Here is a 17,713-nt window from a genome sequence, read left to right on the forward strand (position 1 = left end):
ATCTAAAATTGTATGTCAGACACCGGCACAAAATGCATGACAGCCATTTCACTGTCAGAAGTAATTATTTATTTTTTCTGGAACATGTTGAGGTATGCTTCGTAATAACATTGCTCAAACTACTTTTTTTCTTTCTTTTTTTTTTTCACTTCGAAAGTGCAGTAATCATTACACACTCGATCCTTTTAAAATCTTTAAAAAAATAATTTAAAACGAAGTCCCTGCAGTCCGGACTGACGATCTAACAGCGAACGACAAGAAGAAGATTTAAAACGAAGTTACTCGCACACAAACACATATACTCTCTCTCAGTGTCTCTCTGTGCGTGTGTGTGTGCTGTACGAGTGTGCGGGCGCGTGCGTATGTGTGTGCGTACGTGTGTGTGTACGTGTGTGTGTACGTGTGTGTGTACGTGTGTGCGTACGTGTGTGTGTACGAGGTGGTGGGGAAGGGGAGCAGACAAGGCCGACGCTTCTGTGAAACGTGAGAGTGAGTTTGCCGAGTTGGGCCACTCCTCGAAATCGAAAGTATATAATTTCTTATCTCCCTTGAATACGAAACTACCTTGCTAAGGAAAACTTCCGGTTTCATCTCGTTCGAGCAGACTGAAAGAGAAGAGAAAAGGCTCGCTGCGTCTCTTTCACCTGAGCCGCAAGGAATCCTTTCATTCACGGCAGCATGGGAACAGGTAAAACATGAGGCAGTTACGCTTCATAAATTGTCAATGGATGTTGGGGTGTTTGGCGGTGACTGTGAAACAGGAAATAAAACCCGACTCGGTGGAACAGAAACTGATCGAGTTTTGCGAAGGTTGGTTTCACCTTTCAAGACCGCTAAAAGTTCCGGTGGTGGGGTGAACGTGGGGTGAACGGATGCATACTTTGTTAGCTTGATAAATTACATGTGTCGGATGCTTGTAGTTCCTCCTATGAATCACCGTGCGTCGTGACCTGAGAACGGGGAAGTATCTGGAAAACTAAAATCATTGTCGCGGAACGGAAAAGTAAGGAGTCAGGCGAGGGTTTGTTGCATTCATGGGTCTGAAGCACGTCATTGGTCACGAACAGAGCTCCTATTGATTGGTGTGTTCAACAGGATGCCTCTCTTGCATTGTTTATGATGTGGCTGAAACTCAAACTTGTATTCACAATTGAGTGTTGCTTAATTTACATACATGTCTAAAGTGAGAGGATCTGTATGCATGTCACTTATGTGCCTGTTTTTGTACAAGTGAGACTGAGTTTTGAGTCAACTCAGCTCTGTTGTGTACTCCTTGAGCAAACAAACTTGTCAGCTTTGATGCTCCATTGTCTTCTGCCAGTGTCATACATTTATCTTCAGAGTTGTTAATCACTTAATGTTAATTGTTATCACTATTACACTGAGAAGAATGAATGGCCTGGATACATTGAATTTTTGTTGTTGTGTTTATAGCACATGGCAATTAAATTCTTTTCGTGATGGCTAAATTGGTAACCGAGTGCACGAAGCAGAACAATCACCTTTGGAGTCAAAGGCCAGTCAGACAGGGTTGAGAATGTTAGAGCTATATTAGTATATATATAACTTAATAGCCCTAAAAAAACCTGCCATGGGTACACATAGATGTCCAAGAGCATACAAGGAGACAACACCTAGCTAGCGGCCAGACCCCATCACAAGGAGACAACACCTAGCTAGCAGCCAGACCCCATCACAAACACAACTCTACAATTGACAGGTGTTTACCTGGCGACGTAGAAGAAACGTTGAGCGACTATAAATAGCCCTCACTCTTTGCCGGTGTCACGGCGTGAGTTTACACTGTCCTGAGTTTACGCTGTGGCCCCAATGCGCATGCGTCGAAATATACGTCACTTCCTGACCAAATTCACGACGCTGTAGGCGTCGTGAGTTTATGATGATGTGAATTTACCAAAGCATTTTTGAGGTTGCCACGGTGACCGTCTTTGTTTCGCCGATCGCGTTCGCCACTGTATCAAAGAATTCAGTGGGAAATCGATGGGTTTGTGTTTGTCAGTGGTCTGCGAGTGTTGGAAGAAAAGGTGTAGATTTTTTTCTCAACAAATTTAGATTAGATTTGAATTTTAGAATAGTGGGAATCGATGGTTTTGTGTTTGTTACCTTGGACTATTTATAATTATATGCTCCCTCGTAGAGATTGTTTTAGTCACCTTTTTCATGTTTGTGTTTAAAAAAAAAACACACATAAAGCTGGATATGTTCGGAATCAGAAATGCTTCCAAAATGGATACTTGTCTTATAATGCGTCTGGGTTTGAGTTGACTTACTAAGTGTTGTTTGTTGCAGTGACATAAATGAATTATCGTGATAATCAAAATAAAGAGAGAAATAGCAAATTGTAAATGTGTTAACATAAACTTGAATGAACGTTTACTCTCTCTCATCCTTGGTTCCCAGAGTCGCCGCATGCGCCCCAGTGTGGTGGGTGTTTTTGGGTGGGGTTCTGTTCTGTTTTCTTCTGTTCTGTATTTTTGTTTGTATTTTGTTTCTGCCTCGGTGCGTGTGATTTCGGAGAAAATGTTTCAAAGAAAGCATCTGATCAGCGAACTGTTCCATCGTGCGGGTTATGATCACTAAAAACGTGATTGACACCTTCCTTACTCAAAGTGAAAACAACCGGCTTCGAGTTCGGCAAATTCACGATGGCGGAAGTGACGCATATTTCGACGCACGCGCATTGGGGCCACTGCGTAAACTCAGGACAGTGTAAACTCACGCCGTGACACCGGCAGACAACTCTGCAGAGTCTGTTGTGAAGGGTGACTCGCAGTAGTCGATCTGCCTGTCAGTGTCACACTAAGAAGATAAGAAAAACTTTATTTTCTCTTTGTTGGCTGCATGTTAAATGGCAATAGTGTTTTGTGTTGATTATTTGTCAAACACAATTAATTTTCTTTCCGTTGCAGGCTAAGACGGTGTGGATGGGGCGGTTGACAGGTAAAAGAAGGCGGAGTGACATCTTATGGAGATAGCGTGTGTCAGGGCGCCCTGCTTTGCTGTCAAAGGTACATTCATCCTTACATTTTTGTGTGGTATTAACTATCATGCTTATATCTGAAGACAAGCATGACCGCTTCTTAAAATTTTATACTGTACTGAAAGAAAGACTTTGATTAGCTAGAGGTAGATTCAAATGTAAGAAATTATAACATAAGTTTCAATTTCATGAAGAGGAGAACTCTAAAAATCAATGGTTTCAAATTCTCACAGCCAGAAATAGTGGTCGGTAAATCATTCCAAATCCTCAATCATATGAAACATTTTTTGCACTGATGCACAAGGGTTAGGACAAACTATGTTTTGTTTCACTTTCACAACAAAGACTGCAATCTTCTACAGTGGTACACTGGTAGTGACACTAGAAGTAGAAGTAAAAGGGAAGTGTTGTTACATATATATTATATGTGTCCGTGTGGCTTGTGTGTCAGTGTGGCTTGTGTGCGTGATGTCTGTCATTGTGACGATTGTCAACCTTGCTGTGTCTTTTCTCACCAGGTCAGGGTGGCAGGATTCTATTTCTCACACTGACAGCGTTGCTGTGGACGCTCGGTGGCTGCCAGCTTGACTCCAGTGACCCCTCTCCATCACCTCAGCCAGCTGTGACACAGTTACCCTCAACTTTCATACAGACCAGCTTTGCTGCTGAGATTCAACCCACTTCAGATTTACTGACAGCGGATTTAGAAACAGACATTTCCACGAGCAGTGTCATCAGCTTGGCTGCCGGCAGTTTTCCTGAAGGGTCTGAAACCTCTGTGTTTGTGGGCTCCAGTGTGACCTTTTTCTCTACAGAAAGTTACAGTAGTGTCGAAACATCACCACGTTTGTCTGATTTTTATGTGACAAGGAGTTTCCTTGCGTCTTCTGACACAGCTGACAATGTGGTAAGTAGGACCGATGGTTTGACGATCGCATCAACGAGTTTCTTGGATTCTGTGGCTGCTAGTCTACGATGGAATCCTGCAGACGAAAATTTGGTTTGGACTGCGTCGGGCAGCCCTTTGCAAACATTTGCATCAGTCGACTTGGGTGCATCTGCACCAGATGAGCACACTAGCACTGAACTAGTTGTGTCCACGGAAACATGGTCTGTATCAGACTTGTTAAGCCCATCCCCCTCTAATAACCAGGGATTTCCTAGCACAGAATTGTACACAGACCCATCCTCAGTGTTTGTTTCCACACTCCCCACGTCCAGCGAAATGTTGGACATCAACTCGACACAATCTGCAGGAAGTTTTCACTCTGTGGCTGGGGAGACAACCTCTCCCCTGATGAGTTCTGCTGCGGTAGTGACCTCCCCTGGTGCCAGCGGGGGCAACGCGTCGTGTGCGGACACAGACGCAGGTTGTGTGGTGGCGGAGGAGGGTGGTGAGGACGGGAGGATCAAGATCATCGTGGGCGTGGCCTGTGGCGCTATTCTGCTGGTTGTGCTTGTCGGTGAGTGTGTGCACATTTCTTCTTCTTCGTTCATGGGCTGAAACTCACACGTTCACTTATGCCTTTGCATGGGTGGGTTTTTACGTGTATGATCGTTTTTACCCCATCATTCTGGCAGCCATACAGCGCTTTCGGGGGTGCACATTCCATTATCTGTTGCGTTGACAGTCGGACCTGCACTGGTGACCAAATCTCGATAACCACCCCCTCAAAGGATCCCAAAGGATCTATTTCTATAGGATTCACTATTCCATGGCGACCACCTGTCTGTATCAATCATTTCTTATGGGCCCCTTAGTTGGTCGCTACAGACCGGTTTAACTGTATCAACCATTTGTTACAGGCCCCTTAGTTGGTCGCTACAGACAGGTTTAACTGTATCAACCATTTGTTACAGGCCCCTTAGTTGGTCGCTACAGACAGGTTTAACTGTATCAACCATTTGTTACAGGCCCCTTAGTTGGTCGCTACAGACAGGTTTAACTGTATCAATCATTTGTTACAGGCCCCTCAGTTGGTCGCTACAGACAGATTTAACTGTATCAATCATTTGTTACAGGCCCCTTAGTTGGTCGCTACAGACAGGTTTAACTGTATCAATCATTTGTTACAGGCCCCTTAGTTGGTCGCTACAGACAGGTTTAACTGTATCAATCATTTGTTACAGGCCCCTTAGTTGGTCGCTACAGACAGGTTTAACTGTATCAATCATTTGTTACAGGCCCCTTAGTTGGTCGCTACAGACAGGTTTAACTGTATCAACCATTTGTTACAGGCCCCTTAGTTGGTCGCTACAGACAGGTTTAACTGTATCAACCATTTGTTACAGGCCCCTTAGTTGGTCGCTACAGACAGGTTTAACTGTATCAACCATTTGTTACAGGCCCCTTAGTTGGTCGTTACAGACAGGTTTAACTGTATCAATCATTTCTTATGGGCCCCTTAGTTGGTCGCTACAGACCGGTTTAACTGTATCATCTAACTTTCACCACAGATTCATTGTGTAGCATGTTCACAGTCTTTTGCTGATTATTTCAAAAGGAATGAAAATAACATCAGGAATTCCTGAATTCAGAAAGGATATCCTGATTTGTAATCTGCACAGGATGTCAAAATCATATGATTGACAGTTGTATAACAACTTCCTGTCTGTTACAATGTACTACTTTATGTTGGTCATCACATAGACATGTTCAACGGTGACACGATACAAAAATTGTCAGGTACCTTTGAATGTTTTTTTAGGGTTACCGTGGTCAGAGTGTTTGAACATGCTGTACAGTGCATTAATCATATGTCATTTGTTTTCCAGGTGTGGTTGTAGGGTGCTTGCTTCGGCGTCGAGGCAAAATGACGTCGGGTTCCAAGGTCGACCTGTCCAGTTACTGGGACGACAGTGTCACCTTGAGCTACATCAACGGACACATTGACATTCCCAAGGTACAGAGACTAGCTGGCAGTGTGTGTAACATACCTGTAATCATTGACATTCCCAAGGTACAGAGACTAGCTGGCAGTGTGTGTAACATACCTGTAATCATTGACATTCCCAAGGTACAGAGACTAGCTGGCAGTGTGTTTGTATGTGTTTTATAACATACCTGTATGTGGGTGCGAGTGTATGGGAGCAGATTACACAAGTTAATAAGGTTGTGTTTATCGCTGTTTGGATCATTTCTAAAGATTCAACTGGACGAAGAAATTTTCAACAATTTTGGACAAAACACTTAAAGGCACAGTAAGCCTCCCGTAAACCATCACAGAGCTCCCCGAGCGTCTACATACATTACAAGCATACTTCCATTTGAACGCTCACCGAACGAGAACATCCTGGCTGCTTTCTGTCGAGCGTGAGAAATTTTCAAAGAATTTATTTTCGTGGACTTGGTCCTCTACAACAATGGCGCCTCGTTTTGGTGCTGGACGGCTGTTATGAATATTCAATACCGGAAATCACGCCCGGACAGTAAGCCTCCCGTAAACCATCACAGATACTGTCAGGCGTTTACACACAGTACAAACACCCTTCCATTTGAACGCTCACCAAACGGGAACATCCTAGGTGCCCTACGTAAAGAGCGAGCAATTTTTAAAGAATTAATTTTGCAGATTGTCTCGAACACTTTTTGGACCCATCCTGAACTCAGGTCAAAAATGAGTTACTTCCCTTCGGGTCTCATTCTATCGATGTAAACTGGCGATAGCCGTGGATCGATGATTATCAGAATGTTTTTGGACCGTGGTGCGTTTTTGCGCTAGACCTAACTTTTAAAATCTAAATAATAAATTGACAGCTTGTTACACAAACATTCTTTAATCATAAAAGAATTCTTTTTTCATCAAGACAAGATCAGTACAATTGGAAGTGGTGAAAGTTTGAAAGAAGAAAAGCCCGGAAGCAGGGTCACGCAAGGGTCGTAGCAGACGACGGTTTATGCATATCGCCGTTCCTCTCAATAACAATAATAACAATAACAGCACTTTATTGTCCATTAAAATATTACATAAAAATAGAAATTTTTCTTCGGCACACCCTGTCTGCCTGTAAACGATTATAACAACAATTGTATAGGACGACACACATAAAACATAAAACATAAAAGGGATACAATCAAATATGATATTGCACTATGTAAATTTACCCTCTCATATCACAGGAGTTGGGTTTCACAGCCGAGTAATCACATTACAAATATTTCCCACACACCTTCACATGTACACATTGTTTGTTTTTTCCCAGCCGACCAGCCTCTACGTGATGCAAGAAGAATTTAAAATGGTGACTGCAGAAGGCAGGAATGACTTTTTAAACTGGTTTTTGCGTGCCAAAGGGACCTTATAACGTTTACCTGAACAGTCAAAAGCCATCGCTAGAGTTCTTGTGAACCACAGCCGTTTGTTTCGTGCATAAAAACGTGCTATTGTAGATAAGCTCACATCGAGTCGCATTCAAATGACTAACTGACGACTACATTGTGAAAAAGGGAAACTGGATCACACGGGTTCACGATGGCTCAGGGGTAAGATAAACCACGCAAAAATAAATTCTTTGAAAATTGTTCGCTCTTTACGGAGGGCACTTAGGATGTTCTCAATCGGTGAGTGTTTAAATGAAAGGGTGTTTGTACTGTGTGTAAAAGCCTGACCGTATCTCACTATCTGTGATGGTTTACGGGAGGCTTACTGTGCCTTTAAGTCCGACACAAAACTGTCCAGTTTTTATGTCTTGTGAAACTTGGTTGTTTTGTGTCAGCTCACATAAATCTATGAAACTGTGAAAATCAACTTTAGTGTTCCTTGATATCTGTTGGTACTGATCTTTGATGCTGCATGCACAGGTTCACATCATTTTCCACTCTGTGTGTGTGTCAGTGTGTGTGTCAGTCTGTGTGTCTGTGTGTGTGTGTGTCAGTCTGTGTGTGTGTGTGTCATATTTGTGGTTTTATTTTGACAGTATCTCAATAGAGCTTTCAAAACTACTGTTGTGTGTTACAGGACAGTGCAGACGAGATGGTATCCCTTGACAACGACTCGTTCCTCAACAGTCTGGACAGCATGTCCTTCACTAACACCTGGACGTCCGACACCTCCACCTCTAAACATACCAACTTCTGACACCTGGACATCGGACACCTACACCTCCAAACACACCAACTTCTGACACCTGGACATCAGACACCTACACCTCCAAACACACCAACTTCTGACATCTGGACGTCGGACACCTACACCTCCAAACACACCAACTTCTGACACCTGGACATCAGACACCTACACCTCCAAAAACACCAACTTCTGACACCTGGACATCAGACACCTACACCTCCAAACACACCAACTTCTGACACCTGGACATCAGACACCTACACCTCCAAACACACCAACTTCTGACACCTGCACATCAGACACCTACACCTCCAAACACACCAACTTCTGACACCTGGACATCAGACACCTACACCTCCAAACACACCAACTTCTGACATCTGGACGTCGGACACCTACACCTCCAAACACACCAACTTCTGACATCTGGACGTCGGACACCTACACCTCCAAACACACCAACTTCTGACACATGGACGTCCGACACCTACACCTCCAAACACACCAACTTCTGACACCTGCAGTAGGCGAGTTCCCGAAATAACTCTGTCAAGGCTTTGAAGGGCTGTGCAGAAGTTGTCTCCCTCCTGAAGCTGAGGCAAGCCAATATGGTGGCAAAAAATCTGTGATCTCCAATGTGCATGTTTTTGGTGAGATGAAGACGTCCTATTGAGCGGGCGCTGTGTAAATGACAGTGTCTGCCTCAGATGATGCCTCCCTCTTTTTAAGAACATGGCAGCAGTGAATTGGTTATCTCCAGTGTGCATGTTTTTGGTCAGATGGAGACGTTGTATTGAGCGGGTGCTGTATAAATGACAGTGTTTGCTCAAGGTGATGACACCTTCTTCTAAGATATGTGCACATCGGACGCCATTATTCACTGGGATGACATGATTGTTTGGTCCAACTAGTAAGTGCTGTCACATATTTGCCTCAACATCCAAGGGCACAACTCTTCCATATTGCCAATACAATGACCCGGCAGAGTTATTTCTGAATATCGTCTGTTCAAAACACACCAATCTCTGACACAACCCGTGAACACCCACTCCAGTTTTGACCACGTCGGTCCTGCCATCTTTTGTCTTGATCTGAAGGGGTACGTGCTTGAATTGCAGATACGGTATAAACACACCAACTTGGGACACAATTACCCACTCTCAGTCCACATCGTTCCATCCAGCTGTGTCTTGATCTGCCAGGGTTTGTGTTGTGCGGGTGCTGGAATATCAACTACACAGGCATACTGACTTCAGAGTTCACCAACTAACCTTGTTTTGTTATTCCCTTGTTGAGCAGCTTTCTTGGGAGAAAACAAAAAAGGAAACAGCTGCCACTGTTTCACTGTTGTCTATTCAACACCTTTTTTTCCCTCGCCAGTTCCATGGTTACCTGGATTGTTGACAGTGTATTTACAAATGTGCGAAGGTTAAAAACTTCTGAACACGTCTTGTTAAACAATGACCAACCACTTTGATTCTGTTACACTTGCCACACCTTTATCTTGACTTACAAGAGTATGTCCGACCTTTATTTGGGATGTCCTTACAACAGTATGTCCGACAGTAATTTGGGATGTCCTTACAACAGTATGTCCGACAGTAATTTGGGATGTCCTTAAAACAGTATGTCCAACAGTAATTTGGGATGTCCTTAAAACAGTATGTCCAACAGTAATTTGGGATGTCCTTAAAACAGTATGTCCAACAGTAATTTGGGATGTCCTTAAAACAGTATGTCCAACAGTAATTTGGGATGTCCTTACAACGGTATGTCCAACAGTAATTTGGGATGTCCTTACAACGGTATGTCCAACAGTAATTTGGGATGTCCTTAAAACAGTATGTCCAACAGTAATTTGGGATGTCCTTACAACGGTATGTCCAACAGTAATTTGGGATGTCCTTAAAACAGTATGTCCGACAGTAATTTGGGATGTCCTTAAAACAGTATGTCCGACAGTAATTTGGGACGTCACATGTGCCAATGCCATGGCACACCATTTTTGAAGGAACCTGCATTCATTTTCAACAGGGTACAATTGAATTGAAACACTGGGTTGGTGCAAAATATGGAGGCATAACAAGTATACCAATTTGTAAGTTCTCATAAATTTTGTTACAGTTACACTTGCCACATTCGTATTATTGTTTGGTGCAAGAACTGGGGTACTATTTGCATCACAAGTGCACTAACTTTGGAGTGAAAACATTTATCTTTTTACACAATTCTCCCGGTAAAATGACACCTTTTTAAGGGCTGTTATGAGTGTAGGAATTGAGAATGTTCAAAGCTCCACGGTTATGTTTTTTGTATGGGAAATAGTACGTTATACAGCCCCAATCGATTGTGAAACACATGTACCGTGTTTTATTCTTCTTCATTGTCTTTGATTACCTCTTCTCATGTGTACAGAATTATTGCTGACAGGTATTTGTTCACAACTGCGATGTTTTAAGGTTATACAGTTTCAGTACTTAATTCAGATAATTATGAAATTTCCTTCAGAAGGATGGAAAGTGAATAATGAGTGACTGCACCTCCTGTGGGGTCATCGATTACTTCATGTTTTCCAGAATGATGAAAGAAAGAAGATGTGAAAGAAAACCTTAGCTGTCCACGAAATATTGTTTTGATGGAAATATGGCACATTGATCATTTTGATGATATATTTTTAAACTAGTCTAGGTTAACGTACATTTTTAAACCAGTAAAAAGGAATATAATTATATGATACTCTTCCCCCCCCCTCTCTCTCTCTCTCTCTCTCTCTCTCTCTCTCTCTCTCTCTCTCTCTCTCTCTCTCTCTCTCTCTCTCTCTCGCTCTCTCTCTCTCTCTCTCTCTGGTTAAAAAAAGCGTCTCTCTGTCTCTCTCTCATTCTCTCTCTTTCTTACTCTTATTATTTTTCTTCTGCTTTTTCTCCAAACACAAAGTAGTTTGTTAATACAAACATGTACATAGTGGGGAAATATTTGTATGAATCCTGCCAATACTTTTACCATGACAAATCTTCAAGTGTCAATACCTGAGTGGACACCTGCCAATGTTGAATGTTTAGTGCTATCATGTCCCACATGTGGAAGAGGTACGTGTTTAATTGATATCTATATTTGGATCTACATATATATATACAATTGTGTGTGTGATTGTGTGCTGCGGAATTTTTATTTCGTGGTTTACACTTGTAAGGTGTAGGTTTAGAAAAAGAAAAATCGACAGGTACTTTGCCTGGAGCGAATAACAGTAAGAACTTGGCGAAAAAAGTTTTACCGATTGTCTACATGTTGCAATATACATACATGCTAAACTTTGGATCATCATGTTGACACAAGTTAGTGCAGTAGTAATTAATGCTTCACAAAGACCTATAGATGAGTCTTTAAGAAAAAAAACAGTGTTGATAGTGGTGGTGGTTAAAAAAAATCAAACATAATTGTAAAACTCCTTCAAGCCAGTGTTGCAAGACGTATATATATGCTTTTAAGATTCTTGGAGCCAGACACATTTTGACAGACACATTTTGACAGTATTTTGGACTTTTTGATTTTTTTGCTCACCAGTGAAAATGGGAGAACTGTTTTGCGATGTCATTAGCATGTCAGATTGATTTGCGACCTGTCGATCTTTACATGGAGACCTGACTTGGTTGGGTGGAACAAGAACACATTTTATTGTGAAGGATAAAACCCGTTTGGTTCGATCTTACAAACTGATACTGTTAGTGTGGTGGTTTTCAGAGCAGATGTAACTTACTATGCATGTGTGTGTGTGCTTGTGTGTGTGTGTGTGCTTGTGTGTGTGTGCTTGTGTGTGTGTGCTTGTGTGCGTGTGTGTGTGAGAGAGAGAGAGTCTGTGGATAATACTGTGTGTGTGACATATATATGCTTCCCACGCTTTTTGTGTACAAAGGGACAAAGGTTTAACTTGATGAAAGGAAGACATGTATTCGGAACACATTCGGGGCAGCTATGGGTTCTACAAATTCCTATGATTTATAATTGATGTATGCATTTGATTAGCGTTGAGGCGATTCCCAGTCTTTGCTGGGGTGAGTCATGCAGAGAATCATGGAACAGATGATTAGCTGTCGCCATAGTAACCGCTAGTACATTTTGAGTACTGTCTGCTGGGTTTTTTGCAATGAAATTAACTGGTAAAATTTGCAAGGTGAACTTATTGTAGTTAAAGAAAGGTTGAAGAAGTTTCAATATGGCCGTTATCCAATGAGTCGTCAGTAGTTTGTAAGTCTGTTGTGTTCAAACTTTTTATGTCATTCTTACATTTGAAATTGCTGACTCCAAGATGCAAAAATTGGACTGTAAACTTTTGGTTTGCTTGTATGGAAAAGGAGCTAGATCGGAGGAAAAAGATGAAAACTATAATCAGAATTGTCAGACGTATCATACTTTGTGTTACTCAATCAGGATTGTTGATAACCTTAGCTCACATACTTGTCTTGTGACTATAACTTGTATAAGGTGTTCACTTCATCTTTTCGCTTTTTGTCTTTTTCTTCAATTCTTTTTGTGTAGCTTGTAGAAGTTCGACTTTCATATCTTAATTTTTACACAGATTTATGTTGTGACTTTCACTGTGATTGTAAATACCCCTGAATCAGATTTAGAACGTGGGTGTTTCACCCAAAAATCTTACGCAGGCAAAAATGTAGTTGTCCCAAGGATTTTATCAGTGTGTGTACATTACGTTTTTATTGTACAGACCTTTTTAAGTCTGTGCTTTTTTCTGGTTCTGTGTTAGCTTAAGTGCTTGATGTTGTGCCAAGGTATTTTGTGTGGATATATTATATACATGTGTGTTATGCTGCTCTAACAGGGTATTCCTGTGTGTTATATTTATGTATCTGACAATTTGTCGTTGTGCTAAGAATCTTCAGAGCCAAAACGGCACGGCTGCTCTCAATCGTGATGTTAAATCACATATATCTGTATGCATAGTTGTATCTTGCTCTTTTTTTTTTTTTTGGGGGGGGGGGGGGGGGACAATGTGTCATACTTCGCTGTGTATGGAGGTGAGAGTCAAGAGAGGTGGGGGGGGGGGGGGGGTGAAGATTAGCAGGTTTAGTAATGATAAATGCTGCTGTACTAATTGGGCTTTTGGGACTGAACCTCCAGTTTGTATTTTTCCAAAAGGATAAACTTCTAATATATGTCATGGATGTTACCGTACTTTGCTGGGGTATTTTTGTCATCTTGTCTTTTTACATTTAGTCAAGTTTTGACTTACTCGACTTGTTTTTACAATTTTCTCTGACATCTTTGTCCCTGGTTTATTTTTTGGAAAAAAAGAGTAATTTTTATTCTTCTGTATGGAAAACTCTGCTTTCGACAAAAATGTCAAGTAGATTTCTGTCGTCTATTGAGAGAAGATTTTAGAGAAGATTGGAAAATCAGTTGCTTGGGCAACACTTATGGGACGGAAGAATTCAGACCTGTCCCATTCTGAAAGGGACAACACCTGTGGTAGAAGAGGATGCGAGAGCCACCTCCTTCAATAGCCTGGGACTGTACAGAGCTTGTACTTTTCACAAGAAAAATTAAAAGTGTTTAGGAAAGCATTGGCTTTTCAATTGATTCAGTTGATAATTTATTATTTGGAAAATGTTTGTCGAGGGATATTGTATCCCTAGTGAAGAACTTTTTGCTGTAAAATATTGTCTGTATTTGTGCGGTCATGGTGGTGTTCAGTGTTGTGGAAGGAGTAAGACAAATGAGGTGTCATTACATATCAACTACTTGTCATGCAACGAGACTTATTTTGATTCTTGATGGGGGTTGTAGTGGGGGGGGGGGGGGGGCTTTGATTGATGATATTTGACGTGGAATCTCCAATCAGTCTGTGAATAAGTCATTCAGAATTATCCAGAATCTTTTTGGCTTATATACCTAGTGGCATAAAATCTTGATTTCTGAAAAGAAAGGGAGACAAAACTTTCGTACATCTATTTTTCATTTTATCAAAAGAATTAACACATAACTGTTTCTGATTTATGTGTGATGAAGAACTAATTTGTTTTACGTTTTGAGATGTTATTTTGTCGCCTCAAAATATTTGTACACTGGGTGAAATAATTGTTCAGCAAACATATTTTAAATTATGTCGTTATGAAACGGCATTTTAACCTATACAGTAGTGACTTCAACATTCAGAATCTCTTAATCAACCCCCCGCGGGTTAGGGGGAGTCCCATATTGGTTGGGATGAGAAGGAATTTACCCGATGCTCCCCAGCATGTCGTAAGAGGCGACTAACGGATTCTGTTTCTCCTTTTACCCTTGTTAAGTGTTTCTTGTATAGAATATAGTCAATTTTTGTAAAGATTTTAGTCAAGCAGTATGTAAGAAATGTTAAGTCCTTTGTACTGGAAACTTGCATTCTCCCAGTAAGGTAATAATTATATTGTACTACGTTGCAAGCCCCTGGAGCAAATTTTTGATTACTGCTTTTGTGAACAAGAAACAATTGACAAGTGGCTCTATCCCATCTCCCCCCTTCCCCCGTCGCGATATAACCTTCGTGGTTGAAAACGACGTAAAACACCAAATAAAGAAAGAATCTCTTAATCAGGTCTGCTGGAGAATACGGCAGAGTTTGTTTGTTTTTCTTGTAAAATCTTAATATTAGCTGAGTTCCTTCACAATGGACCTTTGTTTAATTTTCTGAGAAGAATTTGATTCCAATGCCAAACTATCTGATTACCATTCTTCCATCCATGTCCATGATTCAGTTCATTCCAGCGATCCAAACCAAAGCCCTTCATTTTTTCATGAAACTGTTGTTATTTACCTTGAAATGAAGACTGCTATTTACTGTTACAATCATCATTGTCATTCCATTTCTGTATTACTTCAATGCCGTCACGGTAGCAGTTAGGAAAAAACTGACGTTCTTGTTTGTATTCGCAAGTGCCACTTTATTTATGCACTTTTCCAGTCAAGCAAACTATCTGTAAGCATGCAGTGCAACTCGTAAAATCAGGCATTTACATCTGTTATATACTTATACTTCTGTTAAAAGAATATCATTTTTGTGTGTTGTCGAGAACGTATGTTCTACATTAATCTTTATTTAAGCTTTTCTGTGTGAATCGTTTCATATCTGCAAAATCTATACAATCAATGTGTCTGTGTTTTGATTTATAGGCTACACTGTATACTTTTTTTGTCTTCGTAAGTTATGCTGGATTAATTTAATTTACATAAAAACAGATTTTCCGGCTTGTTTCTGTCACCTGTATTTTGTACATGGGTAGATTTGTGGTTGGCGTTTTCTTCTTCGTTTTGGTTTTGTCTCTTCTTAGGACTTTGAATATAAGATTATGTATATCTTCTTATAAGATTATGTATATCTTCTGCTGACGACGGGGATATAGTAATACCTTGAGTGTGTTCATTGATGTTTTTTCTTCTTAGTTGGTGTAATTTTTGCATTTTTGTTTTCACATTTTTTGTTTGTGAAGTTTCACTGGACTTTCGCCGGGGTATTTTGGGGTTTTGGGGGTTTCAAATCAAACTGCATTTTCTGTTGTGATATAGCTAAAAAGACTTTATTTTCTTCTGTTTGCAATCAAAGTAAAACTTCTATTGCTTGTTGTGATGGGAAAGTTTTTATTTGTTTATTAAGAAATTATATTGCTTTGTGTGCTGTGATCAAAATGAGTTGTGTTAAAGAACATTTTTCTGAAAATGGATGAAGCTATATATCTCAAATAACCTTTTGAATAAGAAAATAAATGCCCTTTGTTAAATGTGCCTAGTCTGTGCGCACATACAGTCAGTTTAAACTAATTAAAGTCTAAAGTGCTAAGATCTGTGCAATGAAGATGATTAATTCAGTATCTCTGGAGTACATGTACTGTAGTAAGTATTCGTCATTTCTTTTCATGTTTGTTCTGTGTGTAACACTTTTTGTCACCTTTTTAAAGGGAACTGAGCATAATACTTCATACATTGACCAACTCTATTTAAAGGTCTGACTTTACTTGTTCCTGCCTTTTTGTCATTCACTTTTTATATTTTTGGCTTTTCTCTTGTTTTTGTGGATTTTTGGGATTACTACTTTTTTCTTTCTTGATCATTGGTTTAAGCTTCAAGACATGCTGTTGGTGAATTCTCCTCCTGTCCACAGACACCAGTGTAGTGTGACACGCAAAAGAAAATCCCAAACAACATTGGAAAACTGAGTGTTGGCAATGTTACACAGCCAGGACGAAAGTGTTCAGGACTAATATGTCCTGGATAACTATCTGGCAGAGATTTGATGCCAGACATGTTGGGTTGTATAACTACAACTGTATGCCTGCTTCCTGTGCAGACTGGGATTCTTTGGCAAAGATGTCTGTGACAAAAATAAATCTGCAAGAAAAGTCCAGCTCTGCACACAAAAATAGCGAGGATGATTCATGGTATGTGATCAAGTGGAAGGATGCTCCTAGAGCATGGTAAGATACCAACAAGTCTGTGCTGCGTCCACATCTGTTTGTTATTATGGGAATGAGGCGATCTTTCACTGTTTTTTTTGGGTTTTTTTACTGTTGTAGGCTAAGTGTCGGTGTTTTACCATACGCATTTATCATTCTGCTTTCATGGTGTTCCCCCACCCGCTTCCCCAGCATGTCGTAAGAGGCGACTAACGGATTCTGTTTCTTCTTTTACCCTTGTTAAGTGTTTCTTGTATGGAATATAGTCAATTTTTGTAAAGATTTTAGTCAAGCAGTATGTAAGAAATGTTAAGTCCTTTGTACTGGAAACTTGCATTCTCCCAGTAAGGTCATATATTGTACTACGTTGCAAGCCCCTGGAGCAATATTTTGATTAGTGCTTTTGTGAACAAGAAACAATTAACAAGTGGCTCTATCCCATCTCCCCCCCTTTCCCCTATCCCATCTCCCCCCTTTCCCCGTCGCGATATAACCTTGAATGGTTGAAAACGACGTTAAACACCAAATAAAGAAAGAAAGAAAGAACATCTCCCCCTTTCCCCATCGCGATATAACCTTCGTGGTTGAAAACGACGTTAAGCACCAAATAAAGAAAGAAAGTTTATGGTGTGTTTGTTTTTGAACTCTGTATTTCAAAGCTGTGCTTACATTTTCGCGTCCAATTTTTATATTTAGTCAAGTTTTGACTAAATATTTTAACATCGAGGGGGAATCGAAACGAGGGTCGTGGTGTATGTGCGTCTGTCTGTCTGTCTGTCTGTGTGTGTGTGTGTGTGTAGAGCGATTCAGACTAAACTACTGGACCGATCTTTATGAAATTTGACATGAGAGTTCCTGGGTATGAAATCCCCGAACGTTTTTTTCATTTTTTTGATAAATGTCTTTGATGACGTCATATCCGGCTTTTCGTGAAAGTTGAGGCGGCACTGTCACGCCCTCATTTTTCAACCAAATTGGTTGAAATTTTGGTCAAGTAATCTTCGACGAAGCCCGGACTTCGGTATTGCATTTCAGCTTGGTGGCTTAAAAATTAATTAATGACTTTGGTCATTAAAAATCTGAAAATTGTAAAAAAAAAATAAAAATTTATAAAACGATCCAAATTTACGTTTATCTTATTTTCCATCATTTGCTGATTCCAAAAACATACAAATATGTTATATTCGGATTAAAAACAAGCTCTG

At 40.6% G+C, this 17,713-nt stretch overlaps 1 protein-coding gene across 1 annotated transcript; it reads left to right on the forward strand.

The window, feature by feature from the left end:
• The first annotated feature begins 559 nt into the window (after positions 1-559).
• Positions 560-13,042, forward strand: LOC138979385 (uncharacterized). Its single transcript, XM_070352096.1, has 5 exons — positions 560-688; positions 2,931-3,029; positions 3,520-4,464; positions 5,777-5,904; positions 7,960-13,042. Exons 2-5 carry the CDS (start codon positions 2,987-2,989, stop codon positions 8,077-8,079), a joined length of 1,236 nt encoding a protein of 411 aa, XP_070208197.1. The 5' UTR covers positions 560-688; positions 2,931-2,986; the 3' UTR covers positions 8,080-13,042.
• The last annotated feature ends 4,671 nt before the right edge of the window (positions 13,043-17,713 follow it).

This window comes from Littorina saxatilis, linkage group LG11 (assembly GCF_037325665.1).
Source record: "Littorina saxatilis isolate snail1 linkage group LG11, US_GU_Lsax_2.0, whole genome shotgun sequence".
In the NCBI taxonomy this organism is placed as follows: Eukaryota; Metazoa; Mollusca; class Gastropoda; order Littorinimorpha; family Littorinidae; genus Littorina; species Littorina saxatilis.